We start from the raw sequence: 27,112 nt of genomic DNA, 5'->3' as shown, positions 1-27,112 counted from the left end.
AAATGTAAATAATTATTAGCCTGTCCAGAATCCTTAAAAAAAGAACAATTTTTTTCTTTTTTTTAAAATGTATTTGGTCTTGAACAAGGTTCTGCATCTTCACGCTTCCTTTCCAACACAAAGATATTGCTATAAGACTATAAGAGACAAACTGTAAAAAAAAAAAAGAAACAAATGATCCTGTCGCATAAGGGAACAGTTCAGTAAGCGATGGCTAAGTATTTTCCAAGAAGTTCAAAGACTACGGACCCTTCTGCTTCAGGCCTCTCACCATTTGACCTGAGAAATCTCTCCATGTCCGCCAGCAGCTGCAGTAACTTCCTCAGCTCATACTGTGTGGCACACTGCAGAATCATGATGTGAAGGAGAGAGGAGGCCTGCGATTCAGCCCACTGCACTGGGATGACAGGAGAAGCATTGGCAGTGCTGGTCTTCAGCTGTAAAAACAAGATCACTGCAATAAGCACAAGTTCCCTGAGCCATGGCTGGAGTAATAACAGTAAGAGGAAAGAAATAATAATTAAATACTATTATCAATTTAGAATATAACACGAAATGTTGTGGGGGGGGGGGGGACTTTACTTGTTTCCTATGGGGTTTAGAAATGCATTATAGAACTCTGTTTGCAGGGGAGTGGTAATTTCTGCAGAGATCGGCAATGGTTAAATATTTGCAGTTGCTTCAGTTGACATTTAAATAAGACATAACCGCAGAAATACCTACAATAAGCATGGCTTATGAGAACAGATGTACTGATGTAAGTGCCCTTAATTAAGGAAGCTAAAAACATATCATTCACTCAATAGTAAGTAGAATGTAAAAAACATGTTATATTTTTTGTAAAGTTTTATTTTTCTAGATTTTGGGGTGATAACATTCTGCTGCCACAATCCTTTCCAAGCTATTAGAAGGAAGTAGTGGAAAGTAAATTTAGATGTCTAATGAGGACTGACAATTTGCAGGAAGAAAATATCAAATCAAAAGCGTACATTCATCAGACATCTCTGGAAGTCAAGCAGTCTGTTCTTTGCTTCATTATAATTCTTGTACTCCCAGCACAATTCATACATCTGCAACATGTAGATCAGAGGACAGTCCTGGAAAAGAGATAAAAAGTGTACTTTACCCACTCATCTTGGAAAGGTGAAGACTTTCAGATTCACTATTTTTCCTACTTACAGTATGTCAAATGTCATAGTACTACATGGGTAACAATTTTAATCTTTAACTTATAATTTAACCATTTTTATGAGAATTAACACCTGTCATTCACACACAAGATATTTCTCTACCCATAAATTCCCTGAATGGCAATGGGTTCACGAGGAATGGAGGAGACAAAAAAGGCTGGAATGAATTAAATAGGGTTTTACACAATAACAGCAGAATTCTCTCAGGAAAGCAATCAACATAAAACATTAAGCAATATCAATTGAATTTTTTGCCCTTTGTCAGTACCCACCAGGTTTAAGAGAACAATTTATTCAAATAAAGCCTATCAGAGTCCAAGATCAAATGAAAACCAGAAAACCCTGTGACCCTACAGTACCAGAAGTGAATATACAGTAGGTGTCCTGTGACTTGTCTGGCTTTAGATACAGTACATAAGGCATACAATGGTACCTTCTGAAACAACTGAAAGCCTCTTATAAGGGGCTTTGCATTTTGTCTTTTCAAGAGAGTCTTCCATATGATTGACAGGTCATGGAGGTTCCACTCATGCTGCTTTACACACTCGTTTATGTGACCTGTGGCTTCTGCAATGATGTCATCATCCACAGAGGTTAAAACCCAAACGCAGAGGCACTGGACTAAACTGACATCCTGCCGTAGGAAAAACGTAGGAAATTTCAGAACATTGTTTCCAAGCAATGGCACAGAATATTTATCACTTCAGCAATGCCGATCAGTCACTGGTTTAATTTTTTCAGTAAAATGTATAGCTTTTTAATTAAACTATAATTTAATTGAAATAACAGTGGTCTTATATACAGTATGTGCTTTAATATATAAAAATGCAAAGGGTTGTTCTCATTTCCAGTATTCTACACACAAACCTACAAATATATTTGCATGCATCTATATACCTGGTCACAAAGGTCTCTCTTTTAGGACCCTGTTCAAAGTAGTAGCTTTTAGTGTCTTTGCTGACCTACCTCAATGCAGGCTGCAATGACAGTGAGAACAGGACAGTGCTGGTGCATTGCTTCAGACAGTAGGTATCGCCATGCACTGGGCTTGTCCTGGCTCTGTAACAGCACCTGGAAGAGCTCCCTGGGAGGCTGTGCCTCACTTTTTAGAATGGCCTGTTCGGTGGGGGTCTGGTCTCTGTTGTCCTCCCACTGGGATACCAGCTGCAGATTCTCAAAGGCCAGGGAGAGGTGAGCCCGCAGTTCTGGGCTGAACTGTGCTGTCAGAGCCCGCACCTGTCAGAAGGCACCAAAATCACAACTGGGATGGAGGAATATCAAAACAACATAGTGGAACGGATTTACTAATTGGTGAGGGAACCACATATAAGGATTTTTAATTACTTATGTTATACCTAGTTATGAATAGAAGTCACAGTAGTTTTGTCCCTTCCAAATTCAATGATCTTATCTTTTACAGTGAAGTACCAGGGTCTTCCAGCCTGCTGTAGAAATAATGGAACTGGACAAAAATGGGAAAAAAAAATCTGAAAGGTCACTAATTTTCGTTTAATTAGAGCCACATGGCCCACGCCACATATAAAAATACTAATTAAAAACTGCAGATGACACAGATAAACTTCTGTTTCAGGAAGATAAAGTTGATTAAAGAACACATAAATTCAAGGAATGTTTTTCTGAAGATGTAAATTATACTTTAACATATCTTTGCAATTTAGGTCTTAACATAAATGACATAATTCTCAAATGCACTCTACTTAAGGAACCTTAGCAGGGTTATAAAGCTGGAGTAGAATTAAAACTACCAGAATGGCTAGTGAAGACTGGACAACATGCTTTGGGCAGAGCCTTTTGCCTACCTATTAAAGCTAAGACTGCTCTCTTGCAGTACCGATTAGAAAAATACAGTCAGGAGAGTGATTAAAAGCTATTTCTGTTATGGAGGACCACAAAAGAAATTAGAAAGAAAAGGTCATTAAATGGAATGACATGGAAGTATGGCCACCCTGATTTTAACAACTTTAGCACAGTCACAATGGGTCAGGGTATGTTGACTGCACCAAAAAAAATGCTTTATACAGTACATATGTGTTCTATTAAAAAATGGCTTTTAGCCTATTAGTAATATTTATTACAGATATCCATCAACAGCTGTTTTAACAGGTAAGAAACTAAAAGTACTATGTACAGCATGTGAAAAGGGAATCTTGCCACTTTATTTGTTTTTAATTCCTGGTGGCTGCTCACCTGCTCTGGAGGGTAGCTGTGCAGTTGAGAGAAGATGAGGAAATGCAGCCACTGGTTGTCTGTGGCGCAGGCCTGCAGGTACACAGAGGTAAGAGGGAGCTTGTGCAGCTGAGAAAACTGCACCACCAGGGACCACTCCTGGCCTGCTTCATAAGAGGATCTGCAGGGAAGGCACGACACAGCTGTGCTTTAACATGGGAGTGATTTCCCTCAATGAAATGATCATATTCTATTCCCTGGGACTTGATTTGATTAATGATTGAGTCATGCTAATGGAGCTCTTGTAACCATGGAAGGGGAAGGAGGCAAAAGCCAATGGAAAATTTGGCCAGGATGCCAGGGTAACACCCCTACACTTTTCAAGAAATGCACCGGGATTTTTAATGACCCCAGAGAGTCAGCACCTTGGTTTTATGTTTCATCTGAAGAACAATGCCTTCTGACAGTATAGTGTTCCCTTCAGTATACTGGGGCATTAGGACCTACACAGACCACAGGGTGAGACCCTCCTACTGGCCCCACTAACACCACTTCCAGCAGCAACCTTAGCTTTCCCAGGAGGTCTCCTATCCAGGTACTGACCAGGATCACACCTGCTGACATTCAGTGGGTTGCCAGATGTGAGTTGCAGATGATAAGGCTGCTGGCATAAGGTAAGATATAAATAAAGAAATGATCGATCTACAGTACTGTATGTGGGCCCAGGGGCTTAGGGGATCCTATGCTGCTGTTCACAGTCATCTTCAACATTTCTTTAACACTTTGCTGATGAAAGTACTGTACATGCTATGCCATCCTTCTTGATTTAATAATGTGACTTTTAAGTTAACTGTTCTTCACAATTGTTGTCTCTATAGTTATGTTAAAATTTAAATGTTTTACTGAGATTAACACCCTATGGCACAAGTTCTTGGTCTAAATGGAGACAAATGGAAAAAGGAACACAGCCAAATGCTTCTTTCACTGCAAGTTCGTTATTGTTGTTAAACTTCTACCGATTGAAGAGCATACAGTACACCTATTTGAACTGGTCTCTGTGAGTTTGCCCAGGTGTGCTTTAGAACATGTTCAGTATACACGCCACGTCCTCCTCACCTACTGATGCCTTTTCTGTCAATACTGTCCTTCACAGCGTCTTCCAAATGCATCAGTAACTCTCCAGCTGCTTGCCTCTCAGACTCCACAAGCAAACTTCCTTTTTCAACTTAAAACAAGGGAAATGACAGAGTAACATTATCATTTTAATGATAATTATGGGCTATAAGCATATATACAATAAACAGGAATTTCTCAGGAAGCTATGCTAGACATAAAATGCTGTTTTAAAAGAGCAAGGTAATTAGTATAATTTAGCAGCAAAATTATTTTCTATACTACAAGCATACCATAATACACAAACCAGTCCTGCATAATGAGTTTATTCTTAACCCACTTTGTTTTTTCTGTCTTTTCATCATACTATCTACAACTGTGTCTGGCAAGGAGACAATTATACTTTGATAATGCCTGTATATCCTTCTAATTAAAACATCTAACAAAGCAGTCATAATTTAAAATAGTTACCTAAGAACTCTCTCAGCGACGCATTTTTGCTTTCTTCTGAGCTCCCAGTCCAATGCTTTAAGATCAGGTTTAGGATTTTGAAATCAACCCGAAGCTTCAGGCTACTGACACCCAATAATTCACAAAACCCAACACAAGCAGCTGTGACAGACGGGACATCAAAGTGCAGCAGTCCCAGATTATAGGCCTGGTCAACTGCAAGAATGATCCTGAAAAATAATAACATTAATCACTATGCTCTGTGATTTGATCATTTTAATTCTTCTTATCGGACATGAAGCAATGAGTTAAACTGGTCCTCTAATGATAACATAAAAGGCCAGATCCTAGAAGCTATAAATGTCTTTGGCACTTAATTGACTGAAGAACATTTTCACTTTGTATTTACCAGCAGCCTTTGGTTGGCAAGTTGAATAGACCTAAGTGGCAAAATTAATCTGTAGCTTTTCAAAGTTATTATGCTTGATATCCAGTGTGCTTGTAATGCTAGTTTGCACAGTTTCTCCAGGTCCTGCAATATACTTACTGTTCCCTGAAAAAAGTGGTATTTGACGACTGCTGTACAAGAAAAGTCCCAAAGGCAAATGACGGGCGACCGTGACGCAGGTAGTACAGGAAATCCAAGCTTTCGATCACAGCATACTTGTTAACAATGTGGGGGCTGGAGAAGTGAGGCAGCTCAGCTGATGCGTCTGTTACACAACGGAAAGGACAACATTGCTAGGATGGACTCAGAAAGCGGCAGACAACAGAGGTGGAGCAGTGAAGAAGTGTGCAACACGTACCAACAGTGGCCAGCGTGTTGGCCGACTGCCATCCAAACAGCCTTGAAGGATCTAAAGGGTGCAAAGACTGTGAGAGAAAGAGCAAGATTAAACAAGGGGGTCCTTTCAACAGAATTACAGATCCTTAAGGTTGCCAGAAGTAACTCACAAGTCAAACTGTGAAAAAAAAAATACTCTGTTTTAACTATACCTTGATATGATACAGTATTAATGTTAAACCAACTTAAAAGCCAGCTTTACTCCTTATTTCTTCTATTCTGATACAATTCACACTCCACTTTGTCTATTTCTTAATCGGTATCATTAGTTAAACTACTTCAGAATAACAATTAGCATTATTCATTTCGAATAGGCCATGTTAAGACATGTCAATCTAGGTTTGGGTTTCTGGAGGGAGGTGCAATTTGAACAGTCTGTACCAATGCATGAAAAGTAAAGACAGCCATAGAAAGCTCAAGAAAGGTGAAAATCTTTCATTTTAATTTCCTTTTTCCTAAGATAGCTGTATTAGCTCAGGCATGCAGCTTACAAGAGAGCCTCACTGCCCGTCCACTCGAGTCACAACATGCGGACTGCCTCCGAGGCCTCTACCTGTAAGAGGTGGTAGATGGAGATGTCAGAAGGGGGGGCCCCCCGGGGACTGGTCTGGGGAAACAGCGCAGACTTGAGCTTAGGATAAGGGCTCAGGGCCATTTTCAGCAGCTGGAGGTCCACTTTCCACAAGGAATCGTCTCCCTCCCCTGTCTGACTGACAACCTGGTGAGGAGAAAATCCTTACTTCAAACTGCTCAATTTACAGATTTACAGAAGTTAAAAAGACTCAGGCCACGATAATTCCTTTTTTATTAAATCACGAATATTGAGAATTCCACCTATGACCTCCTTTAGGTCATCTGTATTGTTTATATATGTATGGGTCATCTACTGTATATTGTTTCTAAGATGTGCTATTAAATGAACGCAGTTTTGTACAAACAGTTTGATACAAATGGTACATAAACATCCATTTCTACATCTGCTTGGATTTTCATAGCAGCTTGATGCCTATATTTCTGCGTGAAGAAGCAGAACCGTGATGAAACTTGAGAGTGAGAGAAGTGAAGGGACTGTTCTCACCTGGTCAAACCCCCCAGGTGCAAACATGATGGTGGAGAGTGCCAGCAGGCTGTGGCCCTCCAATAACATGCTGCTTACACTGGCCTGACTGCTGGGAATCAGGATCTGAGCGTTGGTCAGGCTGGACTGGAAAATGACACTAGGATCTACGAACAAAGCCAACAAAGTGCTTAATTTTTGTCCGCTGGTGTCAAAAAAACACAAACACATAGAAGAACAAATATATAATCTGAGGTAAGTTTGTAAGTGAATTTAGTATGTGAAAACAGAAATGGATAAAAATTAACTATTAATAAATGTGATGTATTTCTGCTCAACTAAAATTTACAATAATAAAGGAGTAATAAAAGAATATTTCTCAGTCTTCTTCTGAGATGTACCTGTTGGGTTTCTAGTAATTTCTTGCATCTTCACAAGCATTTCAAACCAAGGATGCATTTCATATAAGCTCCTGTCAGCCAGAACAGCACAGTTTCTTGGATTTAAGCTGTAGAAGACATTATCACAACGGGGTACAACAAACTTAAAAGGTCACAAAGAAAAGCCATTTATTCTATTTAAAGAGAACAGGCTTACAAAATCTTTCTGGAATCTCTTAATGCGAGAAGACAGAATTGGTAAATGATAATGATCTTATGCTTCTGAACAGCAGGATTTAAAAAAGTGACGCTATCAGATCAACAGGGGGCACTGTTGTATATTTAGTTGCTCCTTACTTACTATTGCCAAGGCCCTGCAAAAACCTTTAAATGCCCTTGATGTTTTTAGGGATAACTGGAATATAGGCTACTCTGCTAAGCAATAAAGCAAAACAACAAGGTGATCTTTTATTTCTGAAGGGGAAGTGAAAAGTGCTGTAAAATTCTAGCCTAGGCAAGACCAGTGTAAACATTTAAATACAAGGGGAGGCTTAGATGCAGAATTTTATTTCTTCAGATTACTACTGCAAGCGAATAGTAAAGATAGTCTAATAATATGCAATGCCTTCCTGAGCACTTACTCATAATGCTCCAGATAGACATAGAGCAGGTATTTGAGGCCGTTCTCCAGGCAGTAGAGCACGAATCGGGTGTGGAAGTCTGGGCCACCCAGAGAGTGGTATTGTGGCACTGGGGGGCTGTGCTGCATGATACCCCCTGCCTGGCTGAGCCTCCAGAGCACCTGCTCAAAGTCTGACAACTCAGACTGAATGAACACCCCTCCCCTGGCAACAACAAAGACAAGCCACAAATATAAAGGCAGATTGCATTGAGCCACACCAAGATACACCCCGATTAAAGAACAAATCATCGTTTCTACAAACTGCAAATAAGAGCCACATGTTTAATCAAAAATGTTAATAAAATGTGCACTACCTGTGTTTACAAGATATAGAATATTGATACAGCTGTGTCATTAAGACTGACCTATTTACCATCAGCTACAAACGGTGTGTGAAATGCTTTGCCTTCAACACCAGACAGAGATGTAAATGTATCATTTTCAGACCTTGCCAGCAGGTCCAGAATTTCGTTCTTCATGTAGCTGCTGCACAGAGTGGAGCGATCGACAGTGTCTGCTGTGAGGACTGGCCACTGCGTGGGCTGGGAAGGCTTTCCATTCACAAAGTGGAGGCTCTGAATCCACTGGGAGATCCTTGGCCAGTCATGGAGAGAGGTAAGGTACCTCCACAGCACAGCAGAGTCACAGGAATCTATAGCTAGGTAGGGGGAAAATAAATTACTATTTTCAATGTTGGTTTTCTTCCTGATTTTCTGTATTTATGAAGTGGCATTCTCTAGTACAGAGAATGGTGTCAAAACCACAAAACCATTTTCTAGCAATAAGCCAAGATGTATTGATGAAATACTATATAATTTTACATTACTTTTAAAAGCATGCCTGTGTTTTCAATGAGAGCAAAACTAAAAATAACTAATTTTTTTGCATTGTGAAAAAAGATTGAAAGTAATAACGCATCTGTTTTAAAAAGTGAGATACAGACTAGAGTATACAGCTATATACTGTATAGAGCATTCTGCTCTGTATGGTGTTTTCGGTTTTGCAGAAGAGATAACTAATCTAGCTAAATCTGTGCCTACTTTTACACAATAAACAGAACATTAACTGAAATCACACAATCTACAAAAGTTATCAAAAAGGGATTTGTTACACAGCCCATTGCACAAATACAGTCCCATCAAAAAGATCAGACTAGGATGTTGACAACTGCAGCAGCTATAGCAATGATCTAGTTTTTTCTATTGCTATAATAAGTCCTCACAACACAAAAACATATTTTCATTGTGTACTAGACTACAAAGCTATTAAAAAATACACCATGTTCAAGTTACTTGGTATTTACTGTATGTATTCACTCAAGAAATGAACAAATAAAAAGTATTGCTCTTAGCAGCTCTTCTCTTTTTCACTCAAAATAAAAATAATGAGAAATCTTTAAAGATAAGATAAGATAGTTAAGGTCTTATACAGGATGGTCTGACACTAAAGGAAAAGAGAACAGTATATTGAGATATGTGGTTCCGTGTCAAATCCAGTCCCTTATTTAAGAAGTGCAACTCACATTTTTATGCACAGTTGTTTCATTCAACCTACATTAGCATGAAACCTTCATAATACCCTAATTCAGTTAATAATTAGTAATTATGTCCCTTGCTACCAAGCTGTTGATACTGATGTTCTCTTCATGTGTTACAGTGGATGTTTAATGCATTGCTTAGTTTTTAAAACTATTATTATACAACACCCTGAAATTGAATGAGCAATTACATGGACATCTTAGATGTTATAAGGTCTGATGCTGCATTAACAGGAGTATGTACAATTTAATTATAAGCTACTTTGTTTCTATGGCACCTGTTTCCTGTTTTCCAGTTCAGTATCTCATATTCTGTTGTTACAATGTGCAGGCCGTTCTGCAGATGAGTCCATTATTTTATTTACCATGTGGAAAAATGGACTGGATCTTATGACCAAAATGCTCCATTACTGTGGCTGATGGAGGAAGGTCCATGACCAGCTCAGCTCAAAAAATGGTAAAAACTGCAGTGTAACAGTGTTATGAAAGAGTACATATGTCAATATTTAATCCTTTGTACCAAACCTTTACTAGGCCTTTGTATAGCTGTCAGCTTTAAACATATCCAACCTCCCTTGCAGAATGCAAAACTGAAAGCAATTAGTGTCTCATAAATGAAAGCAGCTTAAATGTTGTAATTCTTGGAGATACTCTCTTAAGTGATAAATAAAGCAAAAGCCAGCTGCAGAAATATGCATTTATGAAAGTGGTGGGATAAATCAGTATAGATTGGTAGATAGCACAGGCCAATTCGTGTCATTTTGATTCTGAAATGAACAAAACTAAAAAACCCAACAAAACTGTAAAACTTGCCATCTTCAGGCAGTCGGGATAGCACGATGGCCTTCTGAAGGCTTTGGTCCCAGTGCCTGGCCCAGTCCAGAAGGATTCCTGTGCAGGTGGCCCACGATGCCTTCTGCTCTGAAAGAGGGTTCCCCAGTTTTTCCAGGACTGTTTTATGTTTCGGGTCAATGTGCTCCATCTGTAAGAGTCTACAAGGAAGAAGAATAATCGTTAAAAGTGAAGAAATGGACAAACCAAATCTCCATCCCAAGTCAGAATGCAATAACTACTGTGAATATTGTTCTGTTAGTACAATATTTATCTATTTTTTGTTACCTGGTTTTATTCTCTGTTAATCACAAACGTCTGAAAAGTTAGGAAGTGTAGGCCAAAAAAATAAACTCAAGGATACCAAAAAAGCATATCCTATGAATATGCAAAAGTAGTCTACAAAGTCAGCATTGATCAACACAGATTTAAAATGCAGAAAACAAAAATGCTTCAAGACAGTGAAGAAGTTTATATGTTTTGTAAAAGGCAACTGAACACCACTGACAATATAACAGTGAGTCTCTCACCTTCTCCTTGACTGGCTCTTTTTGCATCTGGTAGCTGGCAATGAACACAAGCTTTCAACTTGTTTAATAAATTTCACCATTCTCTGTTCCTCATCTGGTAAATAGTGTTGCTTCTGTAATTCTTCCACCTAAGAAAGAAGGAAACTGTGTCCTTTTAAACTCCTAATCGCTACCAACAAATACTAACTTAGCCCCAATACTTACAATTCCTAGAACTGTTTCTCAGGAACTTGAATTTCACAGCTTATAATTGGAAATACTTACCACAAAGTTCCTCATGTCCTTGTCATCTGTATAGAGGCATATGGTGTGCAACTGTTCCTTCACATTGAAACCCTAAACAAATGTTTTTTACACATTAAAGTGGGTTAGGCAATGAAAAACTGCAACACTCAAAAAAACCTGCAAAATTAAAAAAATACTATTCCATCCATCCATTTCACACATCACGGGGAAGCCAGAGCCAATCTCGGCAAGCAAAGAATGCAAGGAAGGGTACATCCTGGACTAGACCTCAGTCCAATGCAGAGCAGACTGACCGACGCAGCCACACACAAACACACACCAGGGCCAGTGTTCCCAGAAGCTAATTAACGTACTAGTATTCCTTTGGACTGTTGGAGAAAACAGGAAAACCACATGAACACAGGGAGAACGTACAAAATCCATGCAGATAGCACCCCAGAAATTGAACCCAGGGCCCCAGCACTACAAAGAGCAATTCTAACCACTATGCCACTCTGCCATCCAAAAATGGTATTTCTTTTTTGTAAAAGTAAGTTGGCTAGTTGTTCAGAACAACTCAGGACAATAGTTGACCTACTTCCAAAGTATTTTTTCTACTACATAAGTATTGCACATAATGCATCTATAAAAGGCAAACTGTGTTTTTGTTTCTCAAAAATCAAACTTTTAAAAAGAAAACAGAATGGCATTTCTTTTCACAGAATGGTGTTTATTAAATTCTGCCCTTAGGGACTGAATGCTAACAGTTACATGTATGCCATGATAGTGAGTGAAACCTCAAAAGTGATCTATATTCTGCAAGAGCCATTCAGGTTCAATACTGCAGGTACTAACTGACAAGTCACTGATAGAGACTCGTGTTCAGGCTCCCAACTAGAGCTGCTGGTCACTCACCATGTTCCTCAGGAGCGCTGTAGCCTGGCACAGGTCTTTCCCAGACAGGCAGCGCAAAGCACGGAGTAGCCCCATGTTCAGCAGGTCCTCCAGCCTCTCCGCTGGATTCTGCACAGATCTGAAAAAGGCTTGAGCCTGAGGGATATCATTGTTCATGACAGCACTTTGAACAACATCCTGGAAAAAACAAAAGAACACAGTAGCAGTCCTTCATTAATACCAACGCAGCATTAAAAGGATATTACCCTAATGCATACCCCACCTGACTGTGACTTGAGTTCCAGTGGGAAAATTATACTGAAACTACATCCTTGCTCCAGCATTTGTTTTTACTTTTGTTACTCTTAGATTGAAAGTGAAATAGACCTTTGCACATAACTTGAAAATGCCTGAAATAAAACATTTTCAACTTAAGGAATTACTTAGCTTCTTTTGAATATACAACTACCACCAAAAATGGTATAGGGAAAGAAGATCTCTCATTTGTTTGGCATTCTTGCATCATTAAACTCCCACTAATGAGCCCATGTTACTGAGATGGCCAAGATCATTTTTCCATTTTTTTCCTGAAGATATACAGTAGAACATATACAGTACAGCCTGTCCCCAGTCAAACTCACTTCAGTGGACAGTCCGTGCCAGTTCTGCCAGAGACCAATAGCACTCCCTTCTGTGTGGTCAGAGCTGAGGGTTGGAGTCCTCACAGCAGTAGTCCAAGGAAATTTCTTCATGAAGATGCGCAGCTCAGATATGTACTTGTTCAGAATATCCACACACTTCTGAAGACAATCATCCAGCTCTGATCCAAGGAAACACAGCAGAAAATACAGCCCATGTCACTGAATTTAGATTGAGAATACAATACATTGTGACCAATATCAGCTCTGAAACAATTAAATTGAAAATATTCTTTAACCTTGTGGGGTACTAATAAATGTTATGATTCGATTGTTGTTTCCCTGCCTCTTATCCTTTCATGAACTATGTTATATGTAAAAACCAAAGATCTGTCATTGTTTCTGCTTAAATTCAGTGAGGCTAACCAGCTTGTTCAATAAACACGTATTGGAAAAAACATCTCACAGATGATTCTGCTGACATTTGCACAGGAAATATAAAAGTGACAGCAAATCCCCCAAAGATCTAGCGCAACACCAACAAAAGGAAAATCACGCAAAACACATGATGCAGGAGATACAAAAAGAAGAGAAAGGTTTGAAAACTACAGTCTGCATAATAGTGCCACACGTTCTATCAAAGTTTTATGAGCCAGAGAGATATTACCATCTGTGCTACAGAGAATTTCCCTGACTTGCTTGTTAAGGAATGTCATGGTGATGTTGAGCAGCTGCTCTGAGAACTGCTTGCTCTGGGCTTCTGAGTGGGTCTCTTTGATGGCAGAGCACAGGAGATCAAGTGCCGGACAAAGATCCTCCACATCTGCAGCGAACATGAAAGCAGGCACAATAGAAACGTATAACAACGAATACAAAATTGGAGAGCAATACAACCAAACCAGTATAAAATGACAATTAGAGAATTAAATGTTCTCAATTCGTCCCCAGACATCAACTTGCTTTCCATTCCACTAAAACTATTATCACAGAGACACGTAACAAAAGATGGTTAAATCTGTCAATGCTTTAATGCTAACTACATTATTGCATTAGGCAATTTTCCCAGCAGAAAGATTAATGGATCTTTCATGCATCAACACCGACAGTGATTTATGATGGCAGGTACATTTTATGAAATGATTAGTGCCATAATATGTTCTGAGTCCTCTCCATTATCTCTAATGCATCACTGTGCAAAAAGATTAATTCTACAGTAGCTATACAACATCAGGATGTGGGTACAGCTAGCAAGCACACTGCGATGTTCTGTGATGCTTATTATTTTAATTGTTTCTACTCATTAAGTAAAAAATGAATTAGGCTTAGAGAAGAAAATGTTCTTTTTATATAACCTTATACTCCACATGCGCTATATACTATACATTTTATATAAATTTAGTCTGTCAAGACTATTTTGTGATATTGATTTTCTAATCATGGAAAGGTAGTTAAGTTATTTGCAGAAATGCTCAATTTCACATGAATCTAGCTGATTCTCTGCAGTATAGAAATAAGACATATAATAGTTGTAGCATGTGATACCTGATATAATGCAACCTGTCATGTTTGGTCATGCTTTCGATAGATGGATTTACACCATTATTAAACTGCAACCATGATTCACTGCATTTCATAATTAGCAACTGAGGAATACCTACTTTTCAACTGGGAATGAGTTGGAATGATCACAGATTGTTCTGGTAAAGTATAACTCGCAGGTGGACAAAGAATATTTTCTTTGCTTTTTAGGAAAAAGTCGACTGTATCCAGCTGGTGATTCTTCAGGCCAGCCTGAAAAATAATTTAAGGTGCTATCTCATTTGGAAAGTCTAGTAAAAGCATTATTAGAAGTGCTAATGGGTTCTAGAATTTGGTGTTAGTTGATATTCTAGACTGGAAACAACACAATAGTGACAATATTTATTAAATAGTGTAAAAGCAAATAATTAAATATAAAAGTTTACAGGGGTATTTTCATACTCCAGTAGCTTACCTTCAGGGCAGGGATGGGAATGGAACAGCGACTCCAGCCATTGAGGTGGCAGAGTGAGTCCACAGTACCCGCACTGCCATACACCATCAGCCTGTTCAGCAGCTCCTCCTGAGTCACTCCAAACAGCAGCAGAGACAGGCCAACAGCTGAGGGCACACAGCACAGCTCTAGACAACCGCCTCACACCTGACATTACTGCACAGCCCTGCAAACACATTCTACCATACAGCCATGACATATTCAGAATACACTAGGTATTTCAATGCGTCCATCCAGAATCCTCAAAAATATCAACACGTTCAACATAAAATGGTTTCACAGTTAGGACTGTCTTGCAAGGTACCGTCTTTAAGATGACTCTAGAAGGTCTTTCAAAATGAGTACGGATGACTTTCTCAGATGTATAAGATACCATCGACTAAGTGAGAGATCAAAGTGAGGCCAAACAGCATCTTCTCAGTTGTAGTCTTTCCTTATATTCTACTTAAATATGATAAACTATTGACAACTGTTACATGCTTTTGCATATGGCAGGATTACAAACAACTGGAACTGTCAAGAATGGGCAGTGTACAGCGTAGCACTGATCTCACCTTTCAGAAACAGGCAGAGCTGCTCCTCTCCACAGTGTTGTACAGGCATGCAGAGTCTGCTAGAATGGCGATAGATCACTTCCTGGGTCTGAAGATCCCACAACACAGTGAGGGCTTCTTCGCTCCGAGGGAGGACAAAGGTCAGAACTGCAGAAAACTCAGAGACTGCCAGAGAGGCTGGAGCCAGGCTCTCCCTATGCAACTGAAATTTCATCACGCCCTCCTTTATGGCTGGGCTTGACTCTGCCTGGCTGTGCTCTGTGTTACTTAGCCTAGCTCCCCAAACCAAGGGAGAAGCTGCACATGGAACTTCTGCTGTTCGTTTGCCCTCTACCTGAGGAAGCGCATGGTACCAAGGAGTTCCAGCTTCGTATTGATGTGTAGACGCCCTTGCTTTGTTGTACAGTAAAGACAAACGAGCTTCCCAGGAACTTTATAAAGGTCAAGAAATAGAAACAGTTTTAATTAATTTGCATGTAGACAGACAAAATAAATTCACATGGACTTTGAAGAATTACAAGGAAGACAGAAGAGACGCCTGAGATTCCAAATGTAAAGTAGTTTGACCCATTAAAAGTTTTAGGAGCTCTTGCACAAATTATCATTGATGAAGAAAGGTGCCACATTAAACACTGTTTTATTTAACCTGTATTAAACTAAAAGCACATCACAAAAGATGAACATTTAACAAACAGATTTAATGTATGAGCTCAGAAAACCTGAAATGGATTAAATTTAATAGCATTGGTAATCTAGTGGTCTAGTTGTGAAGGCATGGGATCAAAATAGAACAAATAACTTACAGTATACTACCTGACTAATGTTTTCCTTACCAATTTGTTTGTACAATTAACATGGCTTTAAACTAAAATTAACTGCACATATGTGGTGAATGTCTGGCAGCTCTTAACTCACCAGTCTACATGAAAGGAGCCTCCCAGCAGTGTATGGCTGTAGGCTGCACTGGACAGGCAGTCCTGGTCCAATGCCCCCGCAGGCCTGAGTGGTGGGCAAACGGGGGACTGGCAGCACAGCATGTGCTCAGGATACCTCCTGCAGAAACAGAGACATCGGCTAAGTGCACTTTACTATGATGTCCTTCAAACAGGGAGACAAGGCTAGGGTGCAAAACAGTTTCAAACGCACAGAAAATGTGGTCTTTTTTTGTATGGTTGACCTAAAGGACCTCAACCTATGACCCCACCAGTGAATTTGACTCACCTGAAATAGTTGTTCAAATCAACACATATTGCAGAGTTAAAGCGTGTGACAGCCACAACAGTGGCCAAGTCCTGCGACACCTGAAACAGGCTGAAAGAAGACAGACGGGGCACAGAGTCATTTTCTCCGGATATAGCTAAATTGTACAGGGGCAAATCCACACTAGCCAGATGTCTGCCTTCATTCATGTCGAAGATATCTGAGGATTCAGGTTAAAGATGCACAGGAAAATGTTATTCACTCACGCCACAGTAGTGTCTGTATAAATTATAGATTTCACAGTTCTCCCTATAGTCCGCCTCAGAAGCAAAGAGCTCTGCTTAGTTTTGCATGCCTTCTGTTCAATCTCATTACCTAGTCAGGCCTAGCCTTCACATCTCTCCGGGCCAAGGGCTGTCAGAGACAGCTGGTGCCCTGATATGAACAGCACACGCACTTCGGTCTACTAAGGGGATTCTGCTCACTTGCTTCCAAAGGATTTATTTAGTTCAAAGAAAAAAAGTAAAACAAGACAAATGCATTAGCGGAGTGTTTGTAAAAGGTAATGCCAAAGTGTTTCAATCCACTGAGAATCCTTCACAGAACTGCACTGATGAAATGAAATGCATTACACTTCTTCCTAATGTTGATATAATATTATTAAAAAAACATTTGACTCTAGAGAAGAAAGAAAAAGTGTGGTTAAAAGCAGAGCAAGTGTTCTTGACCAAAATGCCACCAGAGATGCTGAATGAAGTTGGTATTTATAGTTCTGCTCTCAGCATGGGTTCTGTTGAATTTGACTAATAAGACAGAATGTTTATTCAGCTGCTCAACAAGGATCCCTTACCAAAGTCAGGATTAAAATTCTAAATAAAGAAAGGCACACTATGCACATATTTTAGTCCTGAGTACCAAAGTCAGCACTAAAATACATACATACTGTAGTATGCCCAGTTTTATTCCATTTGCTTCACTTATTAACTGGATGGGACACATGCATTCTTAAGTCCTTACAATGATAAAAAAGACATGCATGTGTATTCTGAAAAGAAGATTTCATTCATTCACCCTAGAGGTAAATGGATGTTTTCACACTCTTTTCTATAGGATTTTAAAATGTGTCCATGTGGTTGGTCACCATTCAAGGATACATATATGGCCAGTGTTGGCTAAAAGGAAGAGGGTGCCCCTGCAGATCTGGCAGTCAGTGATGTTGTCCAGAGCTTGTTGAGGGAGGCCCAAGATGTGGCAGCCCAGGACCTGTGGAGATGCACCTCTATCATCCCAGACAAGCTGCACCAGAATGCAGCTATTCAGAAGCACAAAGCTCCTCCCATTCCCAAACCACAGCAGCATCAAAGACACGCACTGGGACACACCTGCAGAGAACAACCAACACACAAGCATACTGTCAACAAAAGACAAATAAGATATTAGGAATTGGTATTTTTTTAAGGAATAGTATGAATTATTAATATTATTATTAATCACCAATATCTCAAACATTTTCCAGTATTTTTCCCAAATATTGCTGTATGAATACCTTCAGAAATTCTACATGATCATAGTAAAAGATCAAGAATCCCACAAGGAGAGACCTGCCTACATGTGCTAAGGACATTGTAATTGGAGGCTGACATTCGTGCTTGAATGAGGAGAGCTTCTATAAAGTGCGATACTTTCAGAGATTTCCTATAACCAAACGTGAACAAGAGGCTCAATTGCACACTAATAAATGAGGAAGCAGTCAAAAAATTAGAAACGAAGCCATTCTGCAAATGTGGGGGCACATTTAAGCTGTACAGACCACTTCAACCAGCACTTTCTGTCATCCGAAATAACAGCCCACGAGAGCTGACAACTCTTCTCTAAGGAAGAGCTTAAGAAACAGGACCTAAATCAGTACTTTTTTTCAAGCTGGGTTATGTCTAAAACACTGTCGTCAGATCTAAGAAGAGAAAGACTGTGTGCTTAAGTTCATACCCTTTGTATTTTGTGACAGTACTCATATTTAAAATCTACAATGCTACTAATTAAGATATTACAGACGTTTCAATAACCAGTTTAAATAAACGTTCTGAAAAAAAAGCAGGTCGACCTGAAGGTGACTTCAATAAAAAGGAAACCATTAAATGCGAATAGATTTTAGATGTATGATAGTAAGGTAGTTTAGCTCTTATACTAGTCAAACTTAACTAGGCATAACATCTCTTTCAATTTTCTTTTCATAATGCTCTTGTTTTCTGTGCACTGCAAAATGTAAAAGTGCTCAGATGGGCAGCTGTGGTGCTGCTGCACTCACTCAGATCTTTGGCTCCCACCAGCTGCAGCAGGTTTTCTGCGGTGCAGGTGCCGACACAGTGGACCGTGTCCACTTCCTCAGCCTCCGCTGCCTCCAGTTTGTAAAGTCTCAGGCCTTTGCTGGAGTCCAGAGCCAGAAGCCTCGGCCTGCCTCCATCCACACATGGCACAGCTGGATCCTCCCACACAAAGCTGCCAGCACAAAGTCTACTTAGTCTAAAGTCTACTTAGATCATCAATTGCAAAGATCTGAAGGGAAAAGGCGACATTGATACACCTTCTCCACATCTCCACAAACCTCTTGAAGCTGTGATGCTTTATATGCTTTCACTCCCCAAACCCCTGTTAAAACTCTTTGTTATTGAATTAATTGGTTTCATCAAGTGGATAAAAGAATCACTTCTCACATATGTTTAAACACGCTGTATCAGGATTGAACTATGCTTTAAGAGACCAACTCTAGGGAAACAATAATCTAGAGTCCTGCATAACAGATCTACTGGTTTGTGGTGCTACAAGGACTGGAGGACCTCTGGCACCGGTTGATTTGATTGTCGATCAAGCGTTTTTATTAGTACCCAGTTAAATGTACAGTGAATTAGTATATTTTTATTTTCAGTTATCGCTAAAATCGGTCATTTTGAAGATGAATAAAAAAGAACTGTAAAGCAGTCCATCAACAAACAAAATCAAACCGTTGAGTGGTTCTATAAACCTACCACCATAAAGAGGAACAAAGATTAAAAGTGAACCGCTACTGTGGATGTTTTACTTACTCAACGCACTCCTCTTCTTCAACTGTTCTCTCACACGTCCTGCTGCTGTTCGCAATCGTCGTTATTTGCAGACTTCCGTTGGCACTTAAACAGCAAAGCCATGAGCAGCTCTTCTCAGCCTTAGCCTTTACCGTGTCCTGAACATTTTTACAGAGCTCCTTGCCTGACACAAGCAGAACTTCTAGAACGCCTTTTACGGCACAGTCCGATTTGTCTGACTGTTTCAACATATCGGCTTGGCTGCTATCATACAGTTATCTTGAAATATTTTGCTCCAACGATCCGAAACCCAATTAACAGACCTAATCAAAACATGTTTAAATTATGACTAAGCATTATATGACCACTACGTGAGCAGAAAGCAGAATACACGAACAACCCTCGTTTGGTGATTTTTAGTGGCTGGGTTTTCAGTTCACAAATGGCTCAGTCGAGATTTTATCGAAACGTGGCTCCATATGCAGCTATCTGGACGTTTCTTTAATACCGACCGATGCAGCAGAGGTTATTTTTTGACGATTCATCCCCTATCTAAACCTATATTTATAAAAAGATTTTAAATAAATATGTCAAAAGCCACTACTCCATGTTTACAGTCACTTCCTCTCTCGTGACTGAGAGATTGATTGACACTGAATCCATGCAACCAGGAACCAAATCTACATTTCAGCACTATATTGTGACCAATCAGCGGAAGGCAAAGGGGAGGGTGTATGAATTAGGCCAAAGTGGTCAATACAACATAGGACGATTGGTGGTCAAGCTACACATATTAAAGAGTGGAAGAGATCCAGATATGTAACTTATAGTGAGCTAAGTAGTAAATCAGAAGAGTTTTGTTATTATGAATGTCATCTAATATTGTCTGTGTATGAACTGGCAGAGTGTATGTCATCTGGATCAACTATGTATGTCTTAACTGGCTGAGTGAATGTCACCTAGTATCAACTATGTATGTCTTAACTGGCTGAGTGAATGTCACCTAGTATCAACTATGTATGTCTTAACTGGCCAAGGAGAAGAGAAGTCTGTCAATATGACACCGCTGGAGTATGGCGCTCTTTGAAGATGGAAATAGTGTCCGGCCTGGTGTCTTACACAGTAGCCAAAGTTCTACAACTCTCTGGATTTTCTGAACGAGAGAATGCGCAGAAAAACAAAAAAATGGAAGAAAAGGCATTAGAAGTTTACGGTATTTACACCATCGACCAGTGTTAAACAAGTCAGCTATCGATCGTTATCGGAGCAATATCTTGAGTTAAACACGAAAACAAGCTGCTGTTGTTTTTGTTGTTGTTTTAAGTTTTAAAAGAAAATAAACCCGACACGATCATGAAATACCTATGGAGTTCTTAACCGGTACGGTGGAGATTTAGAGTACAGGGTTTTTCTACAAAAGGGCTTTCGCTGAAGGCACAAAGAGACGTTTAAGATTGTAAAGCTGACTTTTATGCACGTGAACAATAATTTTGAAAAGCTAAATATTTTTATGTGTCCACAAAAACTGTTTTGATGTCAGTTTATTGCGGTTTTGTTTTTGTAAGCTGATTTGAACAGGATCACTCCAAAGCTGGTCTGCAGATACTGTAGAAAACGTCACGAAGAGCCTTAGGTTCCTCTCGGTCAAATAATACCTTTGCTTTTGTCTGATTGAAGATGTCATTCGCACAATCCGTGACCCGGAGAAGCCCAACACTTTAGAAGAGCTGGACGTGGTGTCAGAGAAGTGCGTGGAGGTCCAGGAAATAGGCGAAGAGGAATACCTCATCATCATCAGATTTTGCCCCACAGTGCCCCACTGCTCTTTGGCGACTCTGATCGGTAAGTGCTGTGAAGGTAAGAGTGGGGTGGGGGGGGGTAAATTACTTGCAGAGGGGCCCATAAGACAGCCTGGCAAGTTGTATAGCAGGTGTGTCCTCCCTACAATGCTGACCCTTGAGTTGCTGAAACAGAGCAAAAGGGGGGAATTCCAAAACCTGTTGATGTTGTTGGGGTCAGTGTGTGAAATAGAATCATAATTCAGCGTTGGAAAGACTAATATTGTTCAGTATAATTTTGAAATAGTTGATTTCTGTGGCTTGTGATATTCTGTTCATTTTATGCAGCACGGTTGTTTGGGAGTACTCATGTGTCATATGAGCACTAGCCCAGTGAGGTGGTGGTGTGCAGGTTTTGCAGGTTTTGGCTTCTCCCTGAGTGTCGATACTCTATCTCCCCTGCTCCCTGGCTCCTCTGCACTTTCCTGTCTTTTGTTCTCCCATGCTTTATTATCTGCCTGTTTCCCTCTCTCCCTCACACCTGAAGAAGGCTCCACAGCCGAAACGTTGTCTCTTTTCTTTTCCTTTCAGCATGGAATAAATCCACACCTGTTACTAAATCAGCACATCACATGGATGACATGTCTGTAATCATAAGATGTTTAGAATAACTTCTTCTTTGTGCGTTTAAGTCATCTCATTGTCTTCTGTGCCTATTTGCACCTTCCCTTAAGGTTAGTTTTTGGATGACGACATATTTCTGTCTAGGAGCAAGTAAAGGTTTATTCCATGCTGAAAAGAGAAGACGGAAAACACAACGTTTCGGCTGTGGAGCCTTCTTCAGGTGTAAGCATATTATAAAGACGGCATCTGTAAAGGAAAGGGAGGTGGTTAGAAAGCCTGGTCTTGGACCAGATCGCTGTGAAGAGACGGAATGCTGGTTTAGTAAGAGAGGGGGGCAAGTAGCCCAGGGAGGAAGAGAAGGAACAACGAAGAGATCTAGAAAAAGATTTAGGGGAAGGCATAGTGGCTCCACAGTGGAACAGTTTTCTTTCTTTCTTTCTTTCTTTCTTCTCTTTTCAGCATGGAATAAACCTATTACTTGTTCCTTTGCAGCCTACGCGTGCTGACGCAGCTACCCACCTGAACTACATATTTCTGTATATTAGTGAAAACATACTGTATACCTTTGAATAGTTAGATTCAGATTCAGTAACATTCATTTAATTGATTTTCTTGCCTTACATTTGTGTGTACAAAGCTACACGCTGCACTCCACCTAAAAAATTACACATTGGTTTCATGAATGTTTACTGTAGTGCCTGCAGCTTGGGTTTGGCAATCCTACATTTGATTCTTGTAGCTGACAATAAAAAGAAGCAGTGTTGACATGACTTTCCCTGCCTGCGGAATGCTTGGTTATAAATGAAGAAAGGTTGGTGCACCAGAATGAGCTAGTGTGTGTCATCATGAGAGCTCATGCACTATATCTTTGTACAATTTAAAATAGACGTTTTCGGTGCTGAACAGCTTCACTGGTGCATGTCAGTGTTTGTCTTCCTGCTATCACTCTCAGCTGGTGTCTGCACAGACAGCCACAATAGTACAGAGATCTTTTCAGAAGAAGGATTGGAGTCTTTTTCATTTCTTAGCAGGGAATTCATCTTCCAGCATGTGTTTATGAGTAGTGGCATGAACTCAGAATCTTCTCTCTCATCTTTACACTACATAGAAGCTATGTTTTTGTAAAAGTATATTAGATGTAGTCCATTTACTTAATTCAACAAAGCTGGATAAAAATGCCAGGAGTTAGCTTTAAGAAAGGCAAACAGATTTAAGATAGTGAATATTCAGTCCACATTCGTATTTAGATTTAAAAATCTTATTTTCCTTTCCTCTGCAGAACTGACTTTTTTGTCTCTTTCTTCCTATAAAGCTTTTTCCACTACACCTAGACTCATGTTTCAAAGAGAAATATCTGCTTTTAATCCAAGATGAGAGATTTGGAGAAGTTTGCTAGTGTGTTCATTAAAATTGAGAATATTATTTCTATACTTTTCTCTGATTAAACTCAAATTGCCCTCCATCAATATTGCAGTGAAGGCTGCTCCCTTTTGATGTCTAGCACAGTTCCTTCTTTCTGTATTCTGACTGGTAATGGTGCCCATGAACTGAGAAAATCTTTCATTTCTATTACCTGAACAAATTCAAATTATTTTTTAAAACCACTTTTTTTTTCAAATAGGTCTTTGCTTACAAGTAAAGCTACAGCGATGTTTGCCATTCAAACACAAGGTAAGAATTTGATGCCTATGGTATTTTTTCACATGGTGTGAATAACTGCATTAAATTAATAGATTAATTATTTCTTATAATGTCATTATTAAAACATATGATAGAAGACTGTTTCCTACATGTATTATAAAGATTTTTCCTTTAAAAGCAGAGTCCTGATGTTTAAATCGATCAATTCTCCTTGTCTATAGCAAGACAATGTACCCAGCATTCTGTGTGGCTGTTTGTCTTTAATCTCTACTGTGAAATTGAACACCCTGTTCCTCACATTTTAAGCTTCACATTGCTAATTGATTTCCTTCTAATTCATTTTTTTCAGCTGGAAATTTACATTTCTGAAGGAACACATTCTACAGAGGAAGATAGTAAGTGTACATGCACTTCAGTGTACAGACATCATTTGTTTTCTTGAAATAGCTCCAGGCACAAAATTAGTTCCCTTTTCCAGTCTATGTCTTCGTGAAGAATTTACCCTTTTTTCTCAATACAGGTCTCTGATCTATGCAGATGTATACTTGTGTGGTGATGAATATTCATTTTTGGTCAAATTTAGTTTTAGAGTGATTATTCACAATCTGCTGAATCATTTAACGCTTTCCAAGTCTAAAAGCGAAGGGTGCTGTGAGACATTGCGAGCGTACTCTCACAGCTGGCAGATTCAATTCGTTGCCGCATCTCAGTTTGCAAGGATTTTAACCTCGGAAAAGAAAATTGAAAGAGTCACGTACAAACAGAAAAGGCTGGGCCTGAGGAGAAATGAATGACAGACAGCACGGGCCCCTGTGCAAGTAATTTGCTCATTTGACCCCGACCTGTCCTCTTCCTCTGACAGTCAACAAGCAGATCAACGATAAGGAAAGAGTGGCAGCAGCGATGGAGAACCCGAACCTGCGAGAGATCGTGGAGCAGTGCGTGATCGAGCCAGATGACTAGAGAGGCACCCTTCTCTGGATCTCGAGACTAGGGCTGGGCTTGCATCAGGAGCTGCCTGTTCCCTTCATTTAACAAACATTTCCTTCTAAGTTAAGTTCATGTATCCAGGGATATATCATATTATTGGATTTGAAATGAAAAAAAGATTGGGCTGGCAGAGCCTTAAGCACACATTCAGTCCAAAGATGGAACTGATCCACTTTCTAGACCTCAAGAACCCCACAGCTGTGCTACTGGAGGAACACGGGGAGCAACATCATATTTCCAGTGGCTGTGCTGTTTGCCTTCGTGCCACGACAGTTGCAGTGAGAGATTATCGGCTCCCACTCTAAACAGGAAAACAGACAGGTAATCTGAGCACTGTGTCAGACAATCATAGGAGCGTGGGTGAACATATTCAATCATCACAAATAGAAATGGCTCTCTTGCAGGAAGTGATTATTCCTTTTATGATGTTTAGGATATTGAAATTCCAGCTATGTAGCAGCTGTAGACAGCAGATTTCTGACCTTGCTCTAATATTGGAATTCCAGCTGTGTTCCAGAAGTGTCAAGGGACCATAGCAACAGCTGTATTCACCTTCAAGAGATGTTCCTAAACTGCTTTTAGAGGCTGTCATGGAAAAAGCAAGGAGGAATCAGGACATGGGAATAAGGATATCTCTTTTACAGTCTTCAGATAACCGGAATTAAGTGATCGACCTTTTCATGGATTTTAAATTATCAGCTGTAGAATCTTAGAAACCACCTATATAGAAAATAGCAGTAGCTATTAAGGGTCCTGTTTTTTTGCTTTTAAACCACTGTTTTGTCTGTGGAAAATCACAGAGCTGTTTGCCATCTCCTGATGTTAGAATTCACTGTTGTACTTTAATATTGGACACAAATATTTTGAGAAAATCTATGTGCATAAGGATTTTACAGTTAATAAGAATACTACTACGTATTGGTGAATGAGGAATCGCATATAGTTTGTGCTTCTGCAAAACAATGAATAATTTGAATCATATTTATTTGTTTCCTGATAATTTAGCTTGAATGTGATGTTTATTGTATACAGTTTTTCTCTGCCTATGTAAAACTGCATTTCTAAAATGTTTCTAACAATATACAAATGTATAAAGATGCTCAACATAAAATAAATTACAGAGCAGCGTCAAGTTTATTTTTCTTAGGAGTTTAGATCTAAAAAAATGTTTCTATATTAGGATTCAGGACACTGCCGTGTAACCTTTGAATGACAAAAATGAGGAATTACTATGATGAAATAAAATGATGATGCAAAGACCTTTGACCATGACCTTGCTGAGTACTGTTTTCATTCAGCACAGAATCTGACTTGGGAATTAGAGTGTCTCACTGGGGAGAGAAGTTCACTTTCCGGTCAGCTGGGGATCGAGCTCGTTTAATAGAAGCCATTGAAGATCACTAAGAATGTCACATCAGTTAAAATTGTGACACTGGGAGATTTAAGTCTTTTCTGATGATTGCTGTTTATAGTCTTTTGAATTAATTCTACAAACAACTTGCAGATACTGTACGGTAAGCCCCAGCAAAGCTTTTCTTTCAAGCCATTTACAGTTAATGATATGAGTGTGATACCATGCTACCATAACACCACAGTGACACATTGGAAACATTGGTACTCTGCTAGAGCCTCTCTGTTATATAACTAATAGGGGTTTTATTTCAATAAAAACAAATTGCTGCTTTCAAGTCTCATCCGCATGATCTTGTTACCGATAAACAATGGGTGTAAAAGACTTTAAATATAAAAGGAAAAATTATCTGAAATGTGTATTTCATAACTGTATAATTACATAACTGCAGAACATTTTGCTGGGTTTAATATTGTTTTCAAATGCTGATGACAATTGCTAAATGAAAGTATTACATTCTCTTTTCAGTGCATTGTTTGTTTTATCCTGCAAGGATTAAAATTGGAGGCTTCTGAATTTTATTGATTACATATGTAATTAAAAAAGTGCAGTAATATCATGAAAGCATCATGTGCTATATTTTTTAGACTAAAATCCACTTTACTCTTTAGACTAAAATCAAAAGTACTGAGCCAGTCTACTTCCCCTAATTGTATAACATTCATTGTATACAGAAGGTTCACATGGAATGACTGCTAAACTGAAACTGTAAAAAATAAGCAGCAGGCCAGTACCTCTACCTTTCCTAACTTAGTAAAAAACACATTAGACCTCAAAATCAGAGAGCAGTTACAGTATATGAACAGTATCTGCTTTCCATAAAAATGACTAATTTTTATAGGAGCAGACTACTTTTTCAAATGGGAACAAGTTAAACTCAGTACTGTCCTTGGCAAAAAAAAAAACTGTTCTCTGTTAGACTGCCTTTTGTTGTACTGATGTAACAACATTTGAAAAAAGTTGTTGAAATTCTTTGTTCATTGTGTTTTTCTCTTTTCTACAGTACGCCATGTGTGCCTTTAGGAGGAGCAGCTTTATTTGTTACAAGTGATCAAAGTGTGATAAATTTTGTGGAAAATAGTGGCACTGCAGGATGAGACCTTAGAAAAGACATGTTCCTTTCCCTGATATTATAAACATGTGCATGTTCGATACATGCACTTGTATATAATATGTAATGTCAGTGAATAAGGCCTAGGGTCCTCGTGTTTAGAAGTCTCCTGTAATGTCCAGTGGCCTTGGACCCCCTCAGAACCTGACTCTTT

General features: G+C 39.3%; 2 protein-coding genes across 4 annotated transcripts in view; one reads left to right on the top strand and one right to left on the bottom strand.

The window, feature by feature from the left end:
• The window catches only part of spg11 (SPG11 vesicle trafficking associated, spatacsin), a 28,065-nt gene extending 8,037 nt beyond the window's left edge, over positions 1 to 20,028 (bottom strand). The window contains exons 1-28 of one of the 2 annotated variants that reach the window (XM_088922340.1): positions 19,425 to 20,028; positions 18,650 to 18,840; positions 17,499 to 17,726; positions 16,366 to 16,564; positions 16,060 to 16,197; positions 15,145 to 15,575; positions 14,552 to 14,697; positions 14,217 to 14,349; positions 13,226 to 13,381; positions 12,562 to 12,740; positions 11,942 to 12,118; positions 11,066 to 11,137; positions 10,802 to 10,929; positions 10,254 to 10,432; positions 8,351 to 8,561; positions 7,863 to 8,066; positions 7,243 to 7,349; positions 6,863 to 7,008; positions 6,338 to 6,502; positions 5,747 to 5,813; positions 5,488 to 5,653; positions 4,962 to 5,170; positions 4,494 to 4,602; positions 3,399 to 3,558; positions 2,157 to 2,426; positions 1,624 to 1,824; positions 990 to 1,097; positions 272 to 437 (exon numbers count right to left, since the gene is read on the bottom strand). In XM_088922340.1, coding sequence (XP_088778466.1) covers positions 272 to 437; positions 990 to 1,097; positions 1,624 to 1,824; positions 2,157 to 2,426; positions 3,399 to 3,558; positions 4,494 to 4,602; positions 4,962 to 5,170; positions 5,488 to 5,653; positions 5,747 to 5,813; positions 6,338 to 6,502; positions 6,863 to 7,008; positions 7,243 to 7,349; positions 7,863 to 8,066; positions 8,351 to 8,561; positions 10,254 to 10,432; positions 10,802 to 10,929; positions 11,066 to 11,137; positions 11,942 to 12,118; positions 12,562 to 12,740; positions 13,226 to 13,381; positions 14,217 to 14,349; positions 14,552 to 14,697; positions 15,145 to 15,575; positions 16,060 to 16,197; positions 16,366 to 16,564; positions 17,499 to 17,726; positions 18,650 to 18,840; positions 19,425 to 19,654 — 4,876 coding nt within the window. In that variant the 5' untranslated portion in view covers positions 19,655 to 20,028. The remainder of the gene's footprint in view (positions 1 to 271; positions 438 to 989; positions 1,098 to 1,623; positions 1,825 to 2,156; positions 2,427 to 3,398; positions 3,559 to 4,493; positions 4,603 to 4,961; positions 5,171 to 5,487; positions 5,654 to 5,746; positions 5,814 to 6,337; positions 6,503 to 6,862; positions 7,009 to 7,242; positions 7,350 to 7,862; positions 8,067 to 8,350; positions 8,562 to 10,253; positions 10,433 to 10,801; positions 10,930 to 11,065; positions 11,138 to 11,941; positions 12,119 to 12,561; positions 12,741 to 13,225; positions 13,382 to 14,216; positions 14,350 to 14,551; positions 14,698 to 15,144; positions 15,576 to 16,059; positions 16,198 to 16,365; positions 16,565 to 17,498; positions 17,727 to 18,649; positions 18,841 to 19,424) is intronic. The other variant, XM_088922341.1, reaches the window with a different exon arrangement.
• A 111-nt stretch (positions 20,029 to 20,139) lies between these two features.
• ciao2a (cytosolic iron-sulfur assembly component 2A) lies at positions 20,140 to 25,708 on the top strand. 2 transcript variants are annotated; one of them, XM_088921519.1, is made up of 5 exons: positions 20,140 to 20,616; positions 21,081 to 21,245; positions 23,427 to 23,476; positions 23,796 to 23,841; positions 24,309 to 25,708. In XM_088921519.1, exons 1-5 carry the CDS (start codon positions 20,400 to 20,402, stop codon positions 24,407 to 24,409), a joined length of 579 nt encoding a protein of 192 aa, XP_088777645.1. In that variant the 5' UTR covers positions 20,140 to 20,399; the 3' UTR covers positions 24,410 to 25,708. The 2 variants fall into 2 exon arrangements, with proteins under 2 accessions (XP_088777645.1, XP_088777644.1); XM_088921518.1 differs by having other exon boundaries at positions 20,431 to 20,616; positions 21,081 to 21,260.
• The last annotated feature ends 1,404 nt before the right edge of the window (positions 25,709 to 27,112 follow it).

Source organism: Atractosteus spatula, chromosome 7, assembly GCF_055471065.1.
Source record: "Atractosteus spatula isolate fAtrSpa1 chromosome 7, fAtrSpa1.hap1, whole genome shotgun sequence".
NCBI lineage: Eukaryota > Metazoa > Chordata > Actinopteri > Semionotiformes > Lepisosteidae > Atractosteus > Atractosteus spatula.
This window is presented reverse-complemented; position numbering and strand designations above follow the sequence as displayed.